This window comes from Fukomys damarensis, unplaced genomic scaffold (genome assembly GCF_012274545.1).
Source record: "Fukomys damarensis isolate Sample0158 unplaced genomic scaffold, DMR_v1.0_HiC HiC_scaffold_38, whole genome shotgun sequence".
NCBI classification, from domain to species: Eukaryota; Metazoa; Chordata; class Mammalia; order Rodentia; family Bathyergidae; genus Fukomys; species Fukomys damarensis.
The window spans coordinates 37,028,590-37,053,542 of record NW_022900950.1 but is presented as its reverse complement, the minus strand read 5'-3'; the positions used below and the strand labels follow the sequence as shown (position 1 = coordinate 37,053,542).

At 36.9% G+C, this 24,953-nt stretch overlaps 1 protein-coding gene across 4 annotated transcripts in view; it reads left to right on the top strand.

The window, feature by feature from the left end:
* Stard13 (StAR related lipid transfer domain containing 13) overlaps window positions 1–24,953 on the top strand; it is a 223,522-nt gene that overhangs the window by 39,754 nt on the left and 158,815 nt on the right. The window contains exon 1 of one of the 4 annotated variants that reach the window (XM_033759867.1): window positions 9,748–10,049. The exons of 2 other annotated variants lie outside the window; for them this stretch is intronic. In XM_033759867.1, coding sequence (XP_033615758.1) covers window positions 9,881–10,049 — 169 coding nt within the window. In that variant the 5' untranslated portion in view covers window positions 9,748–9,880. Of the gene's footprint in view, window positions 1–9,747; window positions 10,050–24,953 lie in introns of those variants that run through there. One more of the 4 variants, XM_010623913.3, reaches the window with a different exon arrangement.

Below are 24,953 nucleotides of genomic sequence, written 5' to 3'. Positions count from 1 at the left end.
ATATATATATATATATATATTCACTTAAAAACAAAAAACTCTTCCAGAAGGGCTATACAATGAATAAAGCTGAAGGAGGTTATGCTAAGCGAAGTAAGCCAGATGTAGAAAGATAAATATCATGTAATCTCGCATATGTGTGGAATCTATAAAGTCAAACTCATGAGAGCACAGAGTAGAAAGCTACTTGCCAAGGATGGGGGCAAGAGGGAGACGATGGAATGTGGAGACACTGATCAGAGGCTAGAAACTTTCTGTTGTGAAATAAATACATTTTGGTGACCATAGTACATAATACTGTATTCTTTACTTGAAATTTGGTAAGAGAACATACTTTCATTGTCCTTCCCATTACACACATGCACAAACACACACAAAGAGACAATTATGTGTGGTGGAGGATATAGTAATTAGTGTATATATACATATATATTTGTAAAATATATATAGAATTATATTTATTCCTTAAATATATACAGTTTTTATTTGTCAATTAAATGTGCAAAAAAATCAACCAAGAAATAATCCTTTTTGCCTTTAATGCAAAAGAGTACCAAGATAAGGAGCTTTTAAAGAAAGTTCTCACAGGTCTAGGTTTAGAAATTTGCTTTCTCTGGAAGTGGAATTGCATCAGTTTCAGAAGAATGATTAGACAAAGGGTAGTTTGTTCCACAATGCCAATTGGAGGGCAGATTTAGAACTTCATACACCTGCTATTGATGTTCTTTCCTAGAAGACAATCTTTCTTTCCACAGAAGCCCAGAAACCTCAGAATTTACTTTTCCTTCTTACATTCTAAAACTATTCATCACAGTCCTTGTCCTAAAGGGTTATTTGAAAATAGAGCTGTACATATACCCCCAATTTAGCTAGCTAGCCCCCCAACTTAGAGCTCTTGGTAGGAAAAGGGTTTAGAAACCTAGAAGTGTTTATATAGTGGTGATATTTTTTTAATTTTTAAGATATATAATTGAAAAGTAAATATTACATATGTCACAATGTGATGATTCAATGCATGCCTATGTTGTTTAATGATTATGACATTCAAATCTGCTTATCCATGTTGTATACTAGATCCTCCCTGGCATGTGTATTTAAATACTAACCCACTTTACTAGTTGGAGGAGAAGACATAGCACAGAAAAGTACTGATGTATTATTTTCACTTCATGGCATATTTTTTCTGATCCAGTCTTCCTTACCTTCTCAATCAGTATGTGTCCTTCTACGTTCGGTACTAGTACCATTTTATTCTGCTGTACGGAATAACCCAATTCATTTTGATTTAGCTGTCCCCAAGATGCTCACATAGTTGCCTGCTGCGTACCTCCACTGGAGCCCCAGCAATCCACCTGTAATTGGAACTGTCCTCATCTTTTGCCTTTTAAGTTATTGTTAAGAGAGACAGCATCTTACTCATCGTTGCGTTATCAGTGCCTAGCATGAAGTGTACTTAGAAATATTTTACTAAGAAAGGCTAAAAGAAAGACACAATAAGATGCGTTAGAGCAACTATCTTTATGACAAGCAAAATGCTAGCAAAAGTAATATTTTCATTATACAAGATTTGCCTTTAGTTGAATTATTCCTACCCACCCATTTGCATCTGTTTCCACAAAGCATAGACCAATGGACTGAAGTCATTCAGAAGGACCATCAATAGAGGTTAGTCGAGGTCCTCTGCAGCTGGCCCACTTTTTGCTGTTCAACTTTTTAAAGGCACAGCAATTATGCTTATAAAATCTGAAGCAAATGCAAAGTTAAGACACACACCTCAGTTTTTCCGATGTCTCTAATACCTTCTTTGTGGAGTAAAATGTTGCTCATTCCCCCCAGGTCTATAATTTTCACAAGGCACCTTAAACTGCCCTCTGTTTGATGGTCAAAGCATATACTTTTGCTCCTAACAAACAAGTAAAATTTGTGTATTTGAGGCTCTCTGGGGAGAATAAAATCTTGAATCATCTGTCATCTAATCCTTATCCAATCTAAGTTGTAACAACAGTGACAATTATTTACAATGCATGCGTGAAAGTTCTAGATTTTATTTTTTGAAAAATTCGGATATTCCTTTATTCAACCATTTATTCAATCAATCATTATCGATTTCCAATCATGTACTAAGCCTTTCAGTAGACAATGAATATAAAATGAGAAAGAAATCAGCATGGACCATCCACAACACTCTGCGGAGAAAGCTAAATGACACATAAGTTAGTGAACAAATACACGTATAATTACACACTGGGAAAAAGTGCTAAAGAACACCAAATGGGGTACGGTTTCCATTTCAATGAAATGACCAGGAATGGCCTACCTAAGAATGTCTCAGTGAAGCTGACATAGGAGGTTGAGAAGGAGCCAGGGATGGGGAAGGCTCCAAGGAGAGTATTCCAGAATGAAAAGTAGCATGTGCAGAGACAGGACTACCAGTGAGGAGACTGGTGCTAAGTGGAAAATGGCAATCAGGGACCTGATTATAAAGGACCTGCTGGGCCAAGTAAGGAGTGTGGATTTTGTTCTAGGTGCAATAGAAAATGCTCAAAGTGTCTGAGGCAAGGGAGTGATGATGGTTTCAAATATCACAAAGAGCAGCATACTTAAACCACATTTCTGGAGGTTCTCATAGAAATTACTTTCCCTAATTACTGTCCTACTGATAGGGAAGAACAGAGTTAAGAAACCACAGACTAAGCTTTGTTACAATATCCAGTAACTCTTAGGATGCTGATTTTTTTACCAGGACCCAGGAAAATACCTGGTGATCTAGGTTTATCTTGAATCACCATTTTGTTTTTCATCTTCTGGATATGTTGATTTTTGTAATGTATCTGTTTCTTTTTCCCTTTGTCTCAGAGGAATATTAAGCCACATCTTCATACACTTCTAGCATATGTATAGGGTTCTATGCCTTTTGCTTTTAAAACTGACTTCATATGTGGCTCTTATTCTATCCCTACCCTTACTTTATCTTTCCCCATATTCACTCAGCTATTTAATTTTAACTTTTTATTCTATAGATATCTTTGTTAGTCACTAGAACAAACAAGGTAGAAATAAATCATGGGACAAGAAAATCAGGAATTGAAAATCTCTCCACAGTTGAACTATTCTTAAAAACCTATTCCTGAGCTCAAAAGATTATTTGTTAACTGTAGAATCAAGAACATCTAATATAGAATTTTATAAAAATACATACACATTGCATGCATAAGTGTTTAGATTGACTATAAGCAATATGAGGTACTAGAGAGAGCCTGCCAAACAGGGCTCAGTGCATGAAGTAACTGGGAGTTTCTTTTCTGGCTTCCCTGGCAGATAGTCACTCAGTGGCAAAGACCACATCAAGTGCCTTTGTAGCGTTGGTACCTACTGTAGTGCTATGCAAGTATTCAATCAATGTCAAGTTCACTACATGAAATTAAAACAAAAAATCCATGATGTCACACTGGGTCTGCAAATGTGCAGAACCCTGAGTTCAGCCTGTATTGTGTCCTGTCATGCCCAGCCATGGCTATAGCATTAAGCTTAGGATAGGTGGCATTTTTATGTTGGTTTTGTTTTGTTTTGCTTTGCTTTATTTTGGTTTGGTTTGCTTTGTCTTATTTGTTTGTTTGTTTTTAAGACAGGGACAGTATGTATCTTACATTGTCTTTGAGTACAAGAGCTTCCTATCTCAGCCTTCCGAGTGCTGAGATTACAAGCCTGAATACCACACCCAGCTAGGTGACATATTTTTAAAGAGATCCTGAAGTAGAGCCACAAGAGAACAATAGCTTGAGGGATAGTTAGAAGTTGTGTAGTTTGATGAAAAGGAATGTCTTAGCTTACAGAGGAAGATTCTTATAAGGGTATGTGGTGGTGTTCTCCAAACATCTGAAGGGCAGTCTTGTGGGAGAAGAGATAGGCTTTTCCTGTCTCGTTCTAAATGGCAAAATTAATGGAAATTATAAGGAACTGCCTTTTTAAACAGGTTTGGGTTCTCTGTGATAAGCTCTACATATGAAAGTAGAAATTAATTAATCTTATAGAAAACTCCAATAGTAGTTGATTGGCTGGATTAGAAAATGTTTAATATCCCTTCTAAATCCATGATGTTAATACATTATGCTCATAACAGATGTAGTGGACAAATTCCATATAAGGATATAAGAGTATAATCTAATTAGCATATCACATACTGACCATTTACATGTATTAGCATGACTGGTAATAAATGCTAAAGAGTTTAACATTAGTTGAATTTATTGAATTAATTGTTAATTAATTAAAATATTTCTGAAGGCCGTAGACTCTAACTCATGGCAGTAGACTCTTTCATGAATGGAAGGGTAAGAAATCATGTAATTCCAGATCTGTGAAACAACTGAGAAAAATAAAAGAATTTTGGTTTACCTGAAATGATTTGGTGTAGGCAGTGATCCTGGGATGGTCCAGACCCCATCACTGGCCTCGTGCACTGGAAGCTGATGATAGGTTACCTGGTTATAGGATGAGGGCAGAGTACATACTCCAGGAGGCCATGCAGAGGGGATTCAGCAAAGTCAATGCTGGATTACGGCGAAATAGCTCCACAGGGCAGCCGTGATCAGGAGCTGTGGAGCTGATCAAAAGAGGATCTGGTCTGAACCCTGTCATGAAGGACCCTGGTCATAGCTGCAAGTGTCATTACCACTGTCTTGCCTGCAATGGGAATTGGGGTTGTACCATATGCAATTGGGAAGGCTCTTGACACAGAATTGGGCAGAAATTCATCAGAGTTGGTAGAAATCCTCCAAACTGAGCTTCAGAGCCCACAGGAAGGCTTTGACATCAACCCACAACTTCTGGGTTCACAGAATTTTGAAAGCAGCCTTCCAAGTTAATTCGGCATTTTTTTACCTGCTGCTTTTATCTGAAATATATTCTTACTTGGCAGCACTACCTTGACTCCCTCTGCACAGAGGAGCTATTGAGGATGATGGAATGTGAGTGAAGGAGCAGAAGTCTCAGACAGATGAAAGCACGGTGAGCCATTCCTGGCTTCTGTAAAAGCACTCCTAGCCTTCCGCCATGTGTATACCAGATTCTTTTGAGCCCTAATCTGGGATCATGTATCAAAAGATTGGAACATTTGAAATAGCCCAAGGTTTTGTTTAGAGATCAAATGTCAAAGTTTTGACTGTATTTAGCATGTTTGCATTGAGAATCAATGCCACAGAAAAAGCAAAATATATGCAGTTAGCCTTGAGGATGATCAGAAAGCAGAGGCCAAAGAATCTGCCCTGCAAAAGAAGAGTTGTCAAGCCATATATGGGCTCAGCTGCTACACCCCTCTAAGATGGAGTTCTCAGCAATGGGTTCCTCCTAAGAGGATCTCTGGCTGTTATAGATTAAGCCTCTCAACTCTGTTCTTCTTATTCTAGGACATCCAGATCTCTGTCATTTTAGCCATTGCGTAGCCATAGTTCCAGTTAGACATTCCAGGATTACATACAATTAATAGGACCCTGATGATTTTCAGTTTATTCTTCAAGAATTCTCTTCCTATCCATTTTCCCTAGAACCTTTGCAGGTCTACACTTTTCCCTTCCTTCATGTGTGATAATGAAGTTAATCACACAGAGTGGCTCTATATGATTTGCTATGCCTTGGGTTATTGCTTCACCTTTGTGGGTCTTAGCTTTCCATCATGTAAGGTACCTCCAAAAGTTGCAGTAGAAATGAATTAGAAGCATGAAAACTAAGTAGTATAAGGCCTGGCATATAGTAAGTACTCCACACTGTTAGCACCTCTCTGATTTTTCCTCTTGTTTTCTCTCTCTCTCTCTTTCTCTCTCTTTCTTTCTTTGTTTCTCTCTCTCTCTCTCTCTGGTTCCTAATATTCATCTGTTTATTTCATGCTTGAAATAGTGAGTAAAAATTGCCCTTGATGACCCACTGAGGATAGAGGAAAAGTAGGTGAAAAGTAGAAAGTAGCATATCCATTTCCTTCACTTTTGAGAAAGACAGCATCTTTAGAACATACACTTGTGTTTTGGGCTCTCTTTTCCTGTTGCTGATTTCCTAGGATCTCACTCATTTACCAGTGAAGAGAGTTGTCTCAGTGAAATACAGAGAGGATAGGTCTAGAGAGGTGATCCAGTAGCTTTTTTCTTCTAAAAGAATCCAGTAGCTTCTTATTTCTAATAGAAATTTTCATACTGGTGGTAATTCTTTCAAAGGGACTCAACGATTTAAAAAATTGCTACAAAGTACAGATTTTATAGCAATGTCAGAAAAACAAGGCATTAATAACACACTAATGAGAAAATAATATTATCCATTTGCTTTAAGTATACTATTTGGAAATATAAAATGACAATAAAGCCGGGTGTGGTGGCGCATGCCTGTCACCCCAGCACTTGGGAGGCTGAGGCAGGAGGATCGCTGTGAGTTCGAGACCTGTCTGGGCTATGCAGTGAGTTCCAGGTCAGTCTCAACTACATAGTGAGACTCTGTGTCAAAAAACCAAAAAATAAGTAAATAAATAAAAACCAAATAAAACGACAATAGTAAAAACTTGTGTTTGGGGCTGGGAATGTAGCTCAGTGGTGCCACCACCTTCTTCAGGGAAGCTCGAGGTCCTGAGTCTGATCCCAGGTACCAAAAAAAAAAAAAAAAAAAAAAAAAAAAGAAAGAAAGAAAGAAAGAAAAGAAAAGTTGTATAGATTTTTAGATAATACTTGAACCACAAAATAGCACTGTAGGGACCTTTTGTATGACCTGCCAGGACCAAATCCTTAATTCATAACCTTTCCTAGATTTTCTCATTCTAAATTACCTTTTTTTCTAAATCAAGGGAAAAATCCTTTTTTGTTGTTTGTTTTTGAGACAGGGTCTCACTCTGTAGTTGAGACTGACCTAGAACTCACTATGTAGCCCAGGCTGGTCTCGAACTCATGGCGATTCTCCTGCCTCAGCCTCCTGAGTGCTGGGATTACAGGCGTGGGCCACCATGCCCAGCTAAGGAAAAATCCTTTTTTTAAATTTAAGTTTAATTCTTGTTCTTCATTGTCAATCTATAAAATATTGTAGAAAATACTGTTTTATTTGTATCTGTTTACATATGGTCTTTACTTTTTATTGTTGTTGCTAGTTTTTGTTTTGTTTTGTTTTGTTTTTGGACCAGGGATCAAACTGAGGTCCTTGCACTTGCAAGGCAGGCAGCAGCACCACTGAGCTAAATCCCTGGGCCCTATTTGGTCTTGATATAAGTATTATTCAAAGCAGGATACCCTAGGACTTTCAACACATTTATTATTATGCAAACTAGGGGCAGTGCTTTTTGTTTCCCCAATAACCTGGCCATAATGCGCTGAGGATAAGTGCTTCTCAGGAAGAATCATTCTATTCATTTTTAAAATGCAGGCAAGAAAGCAATGAATTGCAAACTTGGCGCTAGGAATGGCCAGTCTTTCTTTAAGTGTTATTCATAGCTATAAAATGACTACACGTCATTTCCTGCCTTTTACTGTCCTTTATTTGGAACGTGTTCAAATTCCCCATTCCAAATCCCATGCCCTTCTCTTCTTTCTCCACCCTTCTTTCATTCTCCCCTAGTGAAAAAGTGACAATTGCCAAATGTCTATCTTGAACCAAAGTTTCCTGCCCAGGATGATCCTAATGATGGGTTATCAAGCCAGAAGTCCCGACACAAAGTGACTGACAAAGGTGTCTGTATGAGATAAGGGCCAGGGCTGATTCTTTGAGCTTGGCTAACTGACCTTCCAGACATCCAATATTGCAATACGGTGCTCAACCTTTCTACCATTCACATGTATGCTTTTGGGATGTGAATTACTACATCTTAAATCATTCTACGAAGGATTCTGGTAAACAAAAATCTTCCATCAAATCCTAAATAAGAATGAAAAGTACACAGTATGGTCAAGTGGGCTTTTCCTATCCTATTCTACGATTGATAGAGGGGAAAAGATGTAACTCCCAAGCCTGCTAGATATTTGAAACACAAGTTCATGTTCTCTAAAATCGAAGAATGAATTCTAGGAACAATGGAGGTTAAGAGTAGGAAATATTTATTGAGGGAAGGAAAGCTTCTGTCTAAGAGAGACAAAATTGGGACTGGAAAGTGGGTTGCCCACTCAACCCACTTCTCAAAGTTGTTTTATGCAGCAAAGCCCTGTGGTGAGGTGGGTACAAAGTGGGACAAAACTCTTAATACCCAATGGAAAATTACAAGGTGGACATGAGGTGGGGCAAAACCATGATCAACCAACAGGATTACAAGTACAGTCACCCAGGTAACATTGATTAAATGGGGGTCAAATGGGGGAGCAAGTCATGTAGCAAGCATACAAGGATTTTCTGTAAGGGTGGGGGTCAGGGATATTTGCTGGAAAGGCTGGGCTAAGACCTTGGCCCCCCCACTCAGGTGATTGATACCTATTTAGAATATCAATCATTGCTATTTATCCTACATAGGTGTGGTAGTTCCTCTCCTTTTGCAATTCTGGCTATGGTGAATGTGTCTTTAATTATCCTCCATGTTGGCTGCTTGCTGTGTTGGCTCCTTGAGGGCTGGCTACTTGAGGGTGGACCTGTGTAACTGTCTACAAGACATCTAATTAACTTACATATCAGCAATACTATGATGCTAACCTGAAAACTAATACTTGCCCATATTTATATCATCATCAGAAGAGAGTCACAGTTGCCATGATTATGTATGTTCTAGAATCAGGCCAGCAAAAATTCCCCCAGGGAAAAGTATTAAGGGTGGCCACCACTAGAAAGCAAGAGGAACAATAATTGAGATTCTAATTGCAGTCCTGTTAAACTTCTGAGAGTTTCTCATTATTAAAACTATAAAACCGGATGAGGCTGCTTTTCAGTTTGGCTCAGTCAAAAGTAAACGCGACCTGGCCATATGCTTTTTATCAAAGAACTTATTCATTTAGCTCCAGGCTCAGAATTTGATAACATATTTTCTGTTAACTTTCTTCTCTTCACATGAAACGATTTGAAAGGGGAAAAGCAGGGAAGGAAATTCTAATTACTTTTATTTAGATACTTGGACATGGCCAAACTGAGTTACTAGCAGTGGCCTTAAACACACACTGGTTTCTGATCTAGCCTACAGGTGTACAGCACACCTGCCTGGCCAGTGGAAGAGCCTATCCCCAGTCCAAAAAGAAAGAAATAGAAAAAGAAAAGAAATTGTCCTTGAGAGTTTTAATTCCTACCTGTAGGAGCCCCTTTAGGCATTATCACACGAGGGGTAGGAATCTGTAGTGTATTTACTCCTGGTATTAAAGCAGGAGTAAAAAGTTTATTTTCTACTAGAAAAGCATTCTTTAATTCATTTCTTTGCAATGAAGGATGATAGTTTATACTTATTTGAAATATTTTATTATTTAAGACATTTATTACATCTTTTTTACCTGGCTACAGCTGCCTTAGCAGAAAGCACAGTAGCTTTCTCAAGCTTTCAAAGTCTGAAAGATTTGCAATGCCCAGGGCTTGTTCGTCTCCCCGGTCTTTTCTCTTTCCTTTCTCCTTGTCTTTTAACTCTTTTAGTGAGTGCTGCTTTTTGGTGCTTCGTCAGCTCTGAGGCATGTCAAATGCTTGTATTTGCGTTTAGAGCTATGTGGGGGATCCAAGCCGCTTGAATTGCGACTGTCAGGCTTGTGAACATTCCCAGTTTTCTCTCATCCTTTGATTGGCTCCCTGAGGTCACGTGAGAGCCCGGGGGTTGGAATTCTGAGTTGTGGCTTTTGGCACTCCTTTTCTTTTAAAAAGTAGCTCCGTCTGCTTCGCTCTGCTGGTCTCGGTGCCTTTGAGAGTGGAAGCAGTGGGAAGCAGCCCCTGACAGACTGGGGTGGCCACTGAAACTGCCGTGATGTTCAGGCAGATGCCCAGGACCCCAGCTTCAAGCTGCTACTACCTAAATCCCATGACAACTGAGGGCCAGGAGATGTACTTGCGGTTTGATCAGACTACAAGACGCTCTCCTTACAGGATGAGCCGGATTCTAGCACGCCATCAGCTAGTGACTAAAATTCAACAAGGTGAGTTGCTGGCAGTGGAAAGCTGTTGCTAATACCGATTTCTCTTAGTTCTGTTTCATGCTAACCCAGTTTTTAGTTACTGTTCTCAATGTACAAAATGTGGATTTCTATGTCATACCGCGCATAACTTTTTAAAATAACTTTAGGCTGCAGTTTTAAGCAAATTGTGACAGAACTTGGCTGCCGCATAACGACATAAAATGCATAAAAAACCGTCATGGTAAAACATTGAATCATAAATTCCAAAGTTTACACGTGTCTACAAAACAAATGAGAAAAGTTGACTCGGTGTGTATTTTGGATGTTTACTGCAGGTAAAGACACTCGGTCACATTTAAAACATTGATGCTTGTTTATTTAATTAGCGAAAGGGCAAGGAACTAATGCTAACTCCGCTCACAATTTTTAGAATGTCCTCAGAGAAGAAAAGACAGTAAGACTTCTATTCTTAAAGCCACTGATTTGACAACTAGAAATCACATTCTCTTCCTGTTTGTATTTATGTCAGTAGTTGCCACTGATTCGTGTATATTGTTTTTCTTGTAAGAAATAAATATGTCTGTTCACCTCAAAACAAATCCTGTGACCTATATACAGAAGCACTAACTTGCTCTGATGAAAAGGAGAGAATAAATGACCACAAGCAGCTAGATAGGCTTTAACAGTCTGGAAACCTGGACATTACTAAAACTTACCATTCTCCAAAGAAATCTTAAAACATGCTTCTTATAGGTCTATAGAATGTGAAAGACGAATGAATGTTCTTAAGTAGCTTCTAATTAATGTCCATTTAAAAGTCAGCCCCCCCTTTCACACACACACACACACACACACACACACACACACACACACACTCAGTTAATAACCACCTCTTTCCCAGACTAAAATTATAACTAAATTATTATATTAATGCTACATAAATTTACCAGGAATTTCTAGAGTCATTATAAAGAGGCACTTTCCACTTAAATAAATGAGCTTAAGATGATATTGAATTTCAGAAGGGAAGTTAAGGTTTGTAATCACAAAAATCTTATTGTAACGTTTCCAAAAGGAACAATATGTATTCTAGTGAGCAGCATTTGATGAGATTATTTCCTTGGAAATTGGGATTTGTTTGTAAGGGTTCAGGAACTGGCTATGTGTGAAGGATACTGGTCCTACATACTGGCCTGATTTCAGGAAGGATATTATGTCATTCCATAAACTCGGTGTGCAGGTCTTGATTGAATAGAAACAAAAGTATTTCCCTGTGGCTTGATTTAAAAATACACTAGGCTTAGAAGAAAAAACAGTTAAGTTTTAACAACTTTCTTTCAGTGGTGCTTAATGAAATGCCATCATCATGAAAATAGGGGCTTAAAACACTTGATGGTGATCTATCATTTAAAGTCTGTAAATATTCCCTGGCATTCATATAAAGAGCATATAATATGAGAAATATGACATCACTGAAATTTTTTGTAGACCTTAGTTGCATTTACAATAATTGACAAAGTATTCATGTTCTCTTTAGGTGAGGATAATTTTTCTATCAATGATTTGAAATTCTAAACAACGAATCCCTAAAAATTAAAAATGACCGTTAAGGTCATAGGGAAGTGTGAAAGAAATGTCTAGTGGTTTAAAAGTCACTATTTGTTAATATCCTATAACTGTTTAGTAAGACAGTAAAAAAGCAGGTTCAAAAATGATTTCATTAGACTTTCTGTATTAATAGATTGAATTGATATAGTAAAGAATATTGTTTAAGCACTTAGAGTATATCAGTCCCTGCTGTGAGAGCTCACTATGAATTTTATTTTTCCAAGGAAAAAAATCCTTACAGTTTAATTCTATTATAAACCTCATTTTATAGATGAGAAGACAGAAGTACAAAGAGTTCAAATAACTTGAATACATAGTGATAGTTGATATTTGAATATAGCTCTAAAGCCTTTGCTATACAACACTAGCGTTTTTACCTTTTATAATGAACACTGAACTAGTGCTGAACTTGTGATTGAGTTTTGGATTATGCAATATACCCAAGACCTTTTAGCCTTTTCTACTCAAGAGACAACAATGAATCATAATACAGAATCAGAATTGGTCACTTATTATGACATTTCCGGTAAGGTTTTATTTCTCCAATGGGAGCAAAGTGTTATGTGTTTTTTGTCTCCTTGAATAGTTAGTATTCAATAGTGCAAGGTGTCAAGTTAATTTTGCCAAGAACATTCAACCTTTTGATTAAAGTTTGTCAAGTGTCAATTAATAACATTATTTTTGTAGTTCACATATTAGTTTCTTGAAATGACATTCACCTCAGTAAAATTGCTTGCTTCACTCTTTTATATCTTTCAAAGAATATTTACCATTGTTTTAATTTAATTCTGGGCATCATTACTTATACTTTCTCATAGCTGGTGGGAACAGTGCAGACCAGAGTAAGTTGCTCCATGCTGACCTCATTATAATGAGATAATCATTGAATGGCATGGACATGATTCAACAGCAGACACACTCATGAAGAAGAAAAACAAGGAAGAGAAATAAAGGAATCTTTGATGATACATAGGATCAGAATTAGTTGCTCAAACCCAGGATGAATCCAAACTTGCTCAATTTTGGGTATACTCTAAAATATACAGGCATCATTTCTCTAGCCTTCGTGTTGTTGTTATTCAGGAGTTGTAAATATAACTAAAAGATGTTTAAAGAATAGTGCTGTATTGCAGTGTGAAAGTTAATCAGAAGTCATACTGCCCTTAATCCCTACCCCCACATGCTTTCTTGAGTCAATAGGGATATTGTTATAGAGAGAAAGAATGGAAATAATAATGGTCCTTATTTCCCTCACTGATAGGCATTTGGAAATAAAGAGGAAGGAGGATTCTTAGGGCTGGTAGTGGGGGTGCACATTAGGTCAAGAGAGACAGAATTATATTTTTCCTGTTTTTAAAATTATGATAAATACGCAGAACATTAAATGTATTATCTTAACTATCTTTAAGTGTACATTTTAGTAGTATTAAATATACTCATAATCATAATGTTTTGCAGCCATCCATATCATCTTCATAGCTCTTCATCTTGAAAAACTGAAACTCCAGCTATAACACACACTTAACTCCTTATTCTTCTTCCTCCCAGCCCCCAGCAACCACCATTCTGTTTTCTGTCTGACTTTTCTGCCTCAGAGGCTTTTCTGTCTCTGACTCTTTTAGATACCTCAAAGAAGTGAAATCATACACTACAGTATTCATTTTTTTGTGACTGTCTTATTTTAATTAGCATAATGTCTTTTAAGTTTACCCATATTGAATTTTTTCCTTTTTTTTTCCTTTGGTACAGGGATCGAACTTGGGTCCTTGCACTTGTGAGGCAGGAGGCAAAACCACTAAGCTAAATCCTCAGCCCCATATTATATTTTTTATGATCAAATCTAAATGACCTTTTTTAATAAGCAAAATATTATTTATACATTTTATTTGTTTGTTTGTTTTGGTGTGTGTGTGGGTTTTTTTTGTTTTGTTTTTTTGGTACTGGGGATCGAACTGGTGGGGGTCCTTGAGCTTGTGAGTCAGGCAGTGGCACCACTGAGCTAAATCCCCAGCCCTACTGACACACTTTAGATATACATAATGATAACACTTATCATAGGGAATTTGCACCTGTAGTATTTTGACCAGATTTATTTCCTTTTTTGTTGTTGTGTTTTTTTCATCATTGGGGATCGAACTTAGGACCTTGCGCTTGCCAGGCAGACATGGTACCTCTGAGCTGAGCCACATCCCCAGTCCTCAGATTTATTTCCTTTTTAAGACCAATAAAATACTCTTGTATGTCTACACCACATTTTTTATAATACCCATTGTAATGGATGTGAGGTGGGAGAATTGGATTTTTGCACTGTTATTTGAAATTTGTGTTGTTTTGAGTACAGGAGCATTGTGTTAAATGTCTACATAGACACAGACATACATACATACACACACTCATACACATGCTATTTGGAAAACCCAAATCCAAGTGCATACATAAATGTCATTACTTTATTTTGGAAGGAATTTAACATGTTATTAGCTTCTTATTTTAACAAAAGCTGTCTTGACAAGAAGTTTTTATCTTGATGAGAAACCAAAGTGGACGAACATGATTGTTGAGGTTTTCTCTGGTTCTTGTATTCTAGAGTTCTCCCTGTAGTTAAGTCATTAATTCCTTGAACATGAATGTAGTAACCAGGGAAACTTAAACCAAACTTAATAGAACCTATGGAAGAAATGGCTTAGCTTCATTACATGGAATTAAGTAATAACTTCTAATCTTTCTATTATTTGTCAAAGACGTGGTCAAGTGGAATTTTGGTTTACCCCCTCCGTTGATTTATTGTGTGATTTTGGGAAAGTTACAACTTCTCTGGAATTTCTTTTGCAAAAGAAAGCATTGAATTAAGCCATCTCTAAAAACTCAATCTTGTCTTAAATTCTGGAATTCTTTGATCACAGGTATTACCTTAAAAGAAGACAATTTTTATTTATATTTTCCTTATATATCATTCATCTTTATCTGGACATGTTTCGTTGATACTGGTGTAATGCTCTCATTTTTAAACAAAGTAGCAACTGAGCTGAACTTAACTAGAGTGGAATATGTGGCCTTTTTTATGTCTCTAGTGCAAATGGGCATCAGTGACATATTCTCCCCTATTACACTGTCAAATGGCATCCTGGGAATTTGCCCAACCTAAGTGGTGAATATTGTCCATCCATGGCAAGTGAGACCCCCCACCAACTGGTAATGTCAGACTAAATTAAACTATCATTTGTTCTTCTGGAATTGTCCTTTCTCTATGTTTAGTACTGCACTTTGTAACCCAGCTATTTTCAAAACAGGGTAGATACACTGTCAGAAAACACAGATGTAACACGGAAAAGTGATTAAGAATGCATCAGTTGTGTATTACTCAGGTTCTTAAAAAAATAGCAACTGTTATAAATTCACATTTTATGAATCAGAGTCTCTTTTGATTTAGTGCTGGTGACTGAAAGCCATATGGAAAGGACACTGTTTAACCAAAGTTACAGGAAAATAGGTCAAGTGAATTAAGTCAAGGAACTTTTGAATAACATGGCCTTCAAAGTTTGTACATAGCAAAACTACAAGCAGTTAAGAAATAAGTCTTAGAAATTAGCAGAAAAAGAATATGCTTATAAGTGTAGAAAACTTGGGAGTTCCACATTAGCCTGTCACTTCTTGTATTAGCTCTGATTTTACAAACATACATCACAGATGTAAGCAGTTGCCAAATATCATACTATGACATTCAATTAAATACATAGAGATTCATTTTTCTCATGTGTCTCCCCTCTATCATCAGTACTTTAATTCTTAGTAAATTCTGGACAGTGGTCAATTCATGTAATATAAGACCTTACCTTATTTCCTTGGTGACTTTAATATGGACAGAGATAGAATTATTTCCAAAAAAACCCTAGTAGTCTTAGCAAGATCAACTGATAATCCAAAACAAATTTAAAAAGAGGAAAAAGGACAAGTGGGCTTTGGTAAATGTCTCATATAAATGTAAATAAATCGGTGGGATTTAGTAGAGACAATTCATTAATGAGGATACTTTCTGCTTCTGCATTTTATTAGCTATTAGAATACAGTGGTAAGACTCTCAAAAGAATATCCAAGAAGAAATTAGGCAAACTGAACCTTAAATTAGATATCAGATATTTGAATATAGTAAAAATCACATGTAATTATTTGCTATTTTTCCGGGGGCAATTGGAATATGATTTGAGTGTGGGAAAAGATATCCTATATTAATGTATGTTAAGGGATTTAAGATATTCATAAAAGAATATACAATTTAAGATTATAAAAAGATAAATCTAGGGCCAGGCGGGGATTTAGCATAGAGGCACTATGCTTGCCTTGCAAGGCTGAGGTCCTGAGTTCGATCCTAGGTACCAAAAAACAAAACAAAACAAAATAAAATGATAAATCTAATGAAAAGAAAAATTTATAAAACTAAGAGATGGTACATAGAAATATAAAATATAATAACATGAAATTTAAAATAGCCTGCAAATTTTACTTGAGTGTCCCTAATCTAAACAGAGGAAAATATGATCAAGGAAAGACTCACCATGTGCAGATAGTTAAAAAAAAAATACTAGCTTAGCTTTCCCTGAACTTTGATATTTGTGGTAATTTTCTCCCAAAAACTTGATGTATAAGAGCAATTTCTCATACAAATCTTATAAAGAGGGCACTACAATGTATACTAGATGACGTTTCTACCCATCATTATAGTGAATTCAACAGTGAATCTCATGTGATTATTTCTTATAACACACCACAGTGGCAGTAGCTACATCATGGCAAACTAAAATTCAGTAAAAATATTTGGGGATGGGGTGGGTGAGTTAAGCTAAGAAGTTCAGCCATGCAGTCCTCTGATTCTCCTGCTTTATCTAGAAATAACATGGAGACCAAGTTTTCAAAGTCTGCTTACAGCAGTCCTATTAGATAAATATAAAAGGGGGAAAAATATGGTTAAGTAACTTTGGAAATTCACACTTTGAAAAGGCTCAAGGAAATCCTGCAGAAAATATAGTTTAATTTGGTTTGAACTGGTACATTTCATCATGAAACCACTTTTCACCAGATATCAGGAAGTGACATATTACAAAACCATTGTTCCCTTGGGGAAAGCATTTGGAAATGCTGATTTAAGAGAGTGCAAGGCCTGTGGTTTCTTCAGATGATTCTCTTTGAATATATTTCTGTCATGGATTAGGCAGTAGATAATTTGAAGTTGTATTTTGGAAAATAGCATCGCAAATACTCTTGTTTTTGAAGATAGCCAATTCATATACATTAAAATCTAACAGGACTGGGGATTTAGCTCAGTGGCATCACAACTGCCTTGAAAGTTTAAGGTCTTGAGTTCTACTGCTGGTTTAAAAAAAAAAAAAATCTAACTGAATAAAGAACAGGTCGCCATCTTTTCATGAAAACCAGCAACAAAATGAAATTCTAACTTGATTAGGCAGCTCCTGCACAAGTGATAGGCAGAAAACTGAAGGAGTCAGTGTATGGGCAGAGTTAATAATTAACAAGAATACAGCCAGTCCACAACGAACTCTACAACATAAGCACTATTGAGCCAGAAGAAAGAAATGATAGCTTCCTAGATCTGGATGTATCTGACTTATGATATAGCTGAAGTCCTCAGGTGAGTCCTATGGAGGTCTGACATTCCTGTAGCTAATTCAGGATGTTGCATGACTGCTGGAAAGTGGAGTCACCACCCACAAAAAAGAATCAGGAAACCCTTCAGAAGTCTTGGGCTCTCCCTGCTCATAGTAGACTTACTGAAGTTCAAGCTTCATGGTCCAAAAATATATTTGGTTATATGAAGTCTCTTTCAATACAGCAGAATAAACGGAACTAGTAGAATATAGATAATTTTAATTAGTAAAATCTGTTTGGTTCCATTGTATGTATAACTTCTTAATTTCCAGGGAGCCTGCAAATATATTCTTAGGAATTTTTCCTCCTGCTTGCAAAGAAATAGATTAGCATTTGCATTCAGAATGATTTTTTTTTAGAAAAATTCACAAAATATCAAAAAGCTACAACAGAAGACATGAGGAATTAACCATCTCATCTAGTCCTAACCCTTATGTTGTTGTCCAGTCACACATGACCATAGCAATCATTAGGGAATGGTACCATGTAGGGCAGGACAGTTTACTTTGAAAATACATACACATGTCTGAAAAGACATGAAAATACATGTCTGAAGAGTCATAAATTCTTTTTTTCCCTTTATTTTTATTTTTTCTTCGAGAAGTTTAGGATCTAAAAAAATTTAACTAGAAGATTTGTAAAAAGAACTTTTAGAAGACAAACTATGCTAATTCTGTTAGATAAAGGAAAGCAATAAATACAAACTATCTGTCCAAACTGACAAATAATCTTCCTCAAAAGTCATAGGTATCTTGGCAATTTTAAAGATCTGACAGAGGCAAAGCTGACTAAAATACAAGTGATTTGTGCTGCTTTGCATTTCTAACAGTCCGATAAAACACAAGGGTGAAATAGTGTAGAGAGACTCTAATGGAACTTGACAGTTACCACATACCTAATTTACATGTAAGGATTTTGAGCTGAAGAAAGCATTCTCCTTCTGCATTCCAACTCTCCCTTTCCTGGTTAATTTTGAAAATCAAACAAATGGATGGCAGGAATCCTTTTTTGGGGGCGGTACTGGGGATTGAACTCAGGACCTTGTGCTTGAGGCAAGCACAGGCAGCAGCACAACTGAGCTAAATCCCTGGCCCAGCAGGAATCTTTATTAGTATTCAATCTCTATAAATGAACAGTAGCAGCGTTTCACACACATTTGTATTCACCAAATGACAAATCGGGGGAAAAGTATGTAAAGTTATAAAACTATTTTCCTCTGAGAGCTTTACTACTGTGAAATTATTTGTAATATTTAAGATTTATATAATAAAGATTTACAAACCCAGTAATAATGATGTTCCAACTACTGTCCCCTCCATAAAACTAAGGTTCTTAATAGAGAAATTTGAAGAAATCTCCCGCAAACACTTGGAGGGATGGAACATATTTTTTACTAAATGCATTTTTCAAAATAATGAAATCCATCACAGGGCCCTTATTGATTGACTAAACATTAAATCATATGTCATATATAACAAGCTCTTAGTCATCAACCCACTTTGATCTCTTTTGGGTAGGTAACAAGTTCTGTGAATTTTCTTCTCCACAAATTCACATCTTAGCATTTCATTGCACCTGTTGTACTTTAAAGTCTAAGGCAAACAAAGCTGCTTATTTTTATTATTGGCTTACTACAAGAAAGAGAAAAAAACATCTTAACAAGAAGGGATATCAGTCTTGCAGGATGTGTTGAAAAAGCTTGCAATGAAATTCCACTCATTGAATTCCTCTTCTATTAATCCCAGTACTATAATGCAATTTTGCATTTGAATTTTTTTGTTTTTTTTTTTTTGGTACCAGGGATTGAACTCAGATCCTTGTCCTTGTGAAGCAGGTGCCAGACAATTGAGCTAAATTCCCCAGCCCTGCATTTGAATTTTTTAAAGGAATCTTAAAACATGGCCAAGTAGAATTTATTTCAGGAATGTAAATATGAATTAAAATGCAAATCAGTCATTATGATATACCACATTAACAGAATATACAGCTACAAGAACAACTGAAGTCACACCATCATCTCAAAAATTGCATTTGAATTTTTAAGTGTTATTCACTGCCAAGGGTGTGCAGTCCACTGGGCTTGCCTGGAATTTTTCATGAAATGTTAGCACAAGACCCAGAGAGATGGGTGTTTTTCTTCCTGACTTTTTCTGTGACAATCTTCCAGATGTTACTTTGTTGGCAGAATGTTGAACCCTGTGTTTTTCGTAGGGAAAAATAATTTAAATATATTCGTAGAATTTCAAGAAACACTTCTGTTTTACAAATAGTCCCATGGGATCAAGAATGTTTCAGACTTCAAACTTTTACATCTGCAATTTGGAACCACTGGAAGACTTTGAGGTCATGCAACTTGAATTTGAACTCTAGCCATACCTACATTTTACCACCAGAGTGACCTTTGTCAGTTACTTAATGTTTCTAAACTTGGATTCCCCAGTGGGCACAATGGGGCTAAGAATTTCAATTATATTAGAAATATTAATAGGATTAAAAGAGAAAATAAAAATTAAACACGCGCATTGCACATACTGAGTGCTCAATATAAGAAAACAATTTATTGAGCAATTTATGTATTCATTTAAATAGAACCCTTTAAGGTATCATCAAATGAAGACAAAAGTATGTGCTCTATACCGTGTTTACTAAAGCGGACATTCCTGATGCCACAATTTTGTCTACCACAAAATTTGAAATAAAAAGGTTTTTAAAAATCTTAAAACTATAATGAAAACCACTATCTGGCCCAATTGTGGAATCTTGTGGACCATGGGTATTCACTTAGCTCCCCTGAAGTGGCCTCAGATGGTGGATTTAGGCCAAGTTTCACTTCCTATAGATAAACAAGCAGCAAAGCCAGTTGCTTCTCTCTTTCTAGAAGTAAAAGAGACAGTTCTTGGTAGGGAGTGTCCCTGGATCGAGGAATCGCTTAGTGGTAAATTCTAAAGTTAAGAGAGGGCAGGAGAGCTGGACAAATTGTACTGTGCCAAGGAACTGGCTGGGAGGTGAGCAGTTGGGGAAGAGAGGTAGGATTAAGACCAACATAAGCATCATTAACCAGTAATAGGTGAGACATTATAGGTGGGACATTTGTGTTTAAATTGCAATATTCTTTACATTCCACATAACTGTTTTACAGTAATCTTTTTAAAGCAATCAAAAAACCATTTTTATGGGAAGAAAGGGGCTAAAGGTGTAGGGAAGGTGGGATGGATAGGGGCAGGGTAATAAGGGAAAAGAAAAAAATGTGAGACAAAGAAAAGATGGAAATAAAGTGCTTGTAGATGGGGAGGGGAGCAGGGGGTGAAGGGAGGGCAGGGACAAGGGGAAAAAATGAGAACCAAGACCTGTCACGTAGAGGTACAAGATCCCAACAATGAATGTAACTGTACTGTATCCCTAAAATGTACCAATAAACTCATTTAAAGCTGAAAAACAAAACAAAACAAAACCATTTTTACCCATCTGGTAATAGCAACATGTGCAGTAGGAAGGCCACCAATCTTGGATGCAGGGTGACATTGGATAAGTTACCTAGGCCTACCTACATGTCTCTTCCATAATGTGAGTTTTATACAGATCGATCTGTAACTAATGTTCTGGAAAGGCAATTGCACACAGGCTACTGCTAAATTAGTCATGGAAAAATAACTTCAAAATTTCAGAACATCCTTATGCTGTTAATAGTGTGTCTTATTTTGTTAGGGCAGCCATAACAAAGTATCACAGACTGGGTGGCTTAGACAACAAAATGTATTTTCTCACAATTCTAGAAGCTGAAAGTGTAAGAGCAAGGTGCTGGCAGAGTTGGTTCCTTCTAAGGCCTCTCTCCTTGGCTTATAGATGACTTTTCTTCTCCGTCTGTCTTTACATGGTCCTGTATTATTTGTGTCCTGATCTTGTCTTATAAGAACACCAGTTATTTTGGATTAGGAGCCCCTAATAGGGCTTCATTTTATATTAACTACCTCTTTAAAGGCCTTGTCTTCTCCTGTAGTGAGTGACATTCTAAGGTAATGTGGCTTAGCACTTTAACATGAATTGTAGGAAGAGAGAATTCACCTCATAACATTGACCAAATGTTTATTTTCCAGTTTTACTTGTTATATCAAAATAGAAAGGAACATAATTTTATAAGGCATCTATATTTACCAAGTACTCTGTTAGTTGCTTCCATATTTTTTTTTGTCTTATTCAGTACTATAACAACCCTGAAGAGAGATATTAGTACGAGTTGAGCCTCTATTCTTAATGTAGAAATCTGAAGTGCTCCAAGATCTGAAGGTTTTTGAATGTTGGCATGATGCCACAGTGGAAAATTCCACACCTAACCTCATGTGGCAGGTGGCTTTCAAAACACAGACACGTTAAAATGTTGTGTAAAATTAACTTCAGGGTACGTGTATAAGATGTATAAGAAACACAAATAAATTTTGTGTTTAGATTAGGGTCCAGTCTCCAAAGTATCTCATTATGTATATGTAAATACTCCACATTTTGACAAAAAAATCAGAAATCTGAAACACTTCTGCTCCTAAGCATTTCAGATAAAGGATATTCACACTTTGTCCCCATTTTCAACAGATGATACTGAGAAAAGTTAATCACAAGCTGAAAGAAAATAAAGGAATAAATAAGAATATACCTGAGAAAGTATCTGAACTCCCTTCTCAGATTATTGTGATTTTCTAAATGCTATTAACCTTGAGGTTTTAAAATTTGCAAAATTTTTCAGGTTTGCATATTTTCATGTAAAGAAGTAAATAAAGAAAAAAACCCGTACAATAGACATAAATGCTCTAAAGTCTAGCTGACCAAAATCTAAGCTGTCTTATTTTCCCATGAATTCAAACAAGTTATTTTTGATAACTTGAGCTGAAAAGTTGATAATTCAGACAACTTTTTTTTTTCTTTTTTTTGTACCAGGGATTGAAATTAGGACCTTGAGCCTGTTGGGCAGGTGTGGTGCTACTGAGCTAAATTTCTGGGCCAAGAAACTTTTGTTTACTTCATCTAAAGATTTTATCCAACTGAAATATTGTCTTACTATATGTCAAAGAATAAAATGAAACATGAATATAATAGTTAATGGTCATTGAAATTTATCCTTAAAATTGGTAAATAAACCTTATGGATTTTTTGCTTCTTTATATGCCTTTACATTGCTCTTCTTTCATAGGCACTTATAGAGAATAGAAATATCAATTGGCATAGTCTTATACATCATAAATATTAATCTTGAGCCTTGAAAAAGGCCAAAATACCTGATGTGTACATATGACAACTTATAAATCCTGAGAAGATATTTAATTCCTTCACTGGTCTAGTGCATGACAGCTTATGGAGCAATTTCACATTAATTACCTATTTGAATACTCAAGAGAATGGTATTACAGTCAGATTAGAAAGCTTTGTTCCCTAAAATCTTTTAGAAACCTCTTGAAAGCATATGCAAGTTCTCCTACTTTACAATGTTTCTGATCCCATTTTTCTGAATCACTTCTTTGGAAATGGAATTTTGTGCTATGGAAAAGCATGGTGAGTTGACTTTGTGGATAAGTATAAATTAACAGTGTAAGAAGAGTTGGTGGCAAGCAGCTGCAATTATAAAATATTAACTGTCAGAATAGAAATTATTTCAGAGTCAGATTTTGCCTCCTCCCTCTCCTTTTAGAATAATGGGACTTCCTCACCTCCAGTTTTGTAATTTGAAACAAAGCATTCTACTTCTGTCTGGTCTCCTTCATTTTTGGTTACCTTTGCAGAGCTCATCCTGGACACTGTAGCTTCTGTCCTGAGAGGATTATTGCTATTTTGCCTAATGCCAGGAATGACGTGGAGTTGAGACAAGTTCTTTTCAGCTCATTAACAGCCAGTCACTCTTCCTCTAGTTGCTTGAGTAATGCAGCTGCACCTAGACCCTGGGGAGCCCTACATCCTGGGCTTCAGGAAACATTCCCACTGGGTCATCCAACTGGAACAACTCAGGGTGTGGCGTAGACAGGTCTTCAGTAAGGCTCATGCACATTTGGAAGCCCTCAGATAAAATATTTGGGTTTGAGATTCGTCATTCAACTTCTATGTTTTACACCACAATTTTGGGTTTTTGAAATATTTATAGAATTTAAAACATAGAAACAATAGATTTACAGTTTCCATCTCGAGGCCTAAGTCTTTACTTTTTTTTTTTTTTAGCACTACGTATATCATTCTTTTATTTCATTTTAATGAAGATGTGAGAGTTAAGTTACTCACTGGAAAATAAGTATAGTCAGCCCTAACACTCAGATTTCACTATGTTCACTTTCTGAGGGAGTAAACAAAGGTTCTGAAAGGTAAGCAATGACTTCTGTCTTAGTTACTTTTCTTGCTAAGACAAAATACCCAACACCCAAAGTTAAGGGAGGAAAGGATTTTATTTACGATATAGTTTGTAGAAGTTTCAGTCCCTAAGCACCATACTTCAAGGCAGGGTGACATCTCAGATGAAAAACAATTCTTGGTGTGCAGAAAGTAGCAAAGCAATAAGGGATGACCACAGCTCTTTCTGTCCCTTATATCTTATCCAAGCTACTTAAGGCAGGTAGCATTCACACCCCTAACCCTAGTGCCCTTGATCTGGAAAAGACCCATCTATGACTGCACAAGGCTTTGGGGGGGACATCTAGATATAAGCCATAATAATCTCAAAAGTCCCACAGTAAGTGGATGGCTGAGCTGGAATGATTTGGTAACCCACATTTGTTAGTACTGGGCACCCCTATCCTCCTCCTAATTATAGGTGGACTTGTTTACTTGGACCAAAGAATTTTGTTTTTGTTTTTCATCATTATAGACCTAGTTACCCACCCCACCCCCTGCTCCTCAACCAGCTCTTCAAGTTGTTAGACAACTTCACTGTGCCAATAAAGCAGCAGCTACACCCTATGACCATCCCATGCTAACTCCCCTCCCACTGCCCTCTGACGACTGGCTACACTTTACCAAGAATGCTGTGTCCAAAGTAAATGTCAAAGCAGCAGTTATGTCCTTGCCAGAGGCTGGAATCCAGCGTGGTTAGGTAGGAACAAGCCTAACAAAGAGGAAAATGACAGATTCCTCCATCCCCAACCTCCTTTCCCTATTTCTGGCCCTCCAAAATGGTGCCTTTCTGGGCTGGGGATTTAGTTCAGTGGTTCTGCCACCTGCCTCACAAGCACAAGGACACAAGTTTGATTCCCCCCTCCAAAAATGCTGCCTTTCTTCCTAGAAAGTTCTGGGATGGTGTGTCCAGCCCTCCCCGCATTTTCCCAGGGGCCCTTGGATCTCAGAGACTTGTGCGACTTCACGGTGGGCCTTTTCAAAAGGACAGGATCAGAAAAGAGGTGGGAATTGAGTCAGGTCTCTTGTCTTGTGGACAGTGGACCACCTCAAAATCATCCACTCTTTAATTGGAGGAAAGCACACATTAAATGCAGGTCCAAATTTCCAGAGAAAATGCCTGGGTAGAGATTTTTTTTTTCTGCAGATCTGACAATTCTGACCTCAGTCATAGCTAAGACCTACAAACTGAGAATAATCACAACTGTATTCTCCACTTGTATCTAGGAGAACAGTAGCTAGTCAGAAGAAAATATCAATGTTCTGCCAACTTCTGCTGTTTGTGAAATTTTGCCA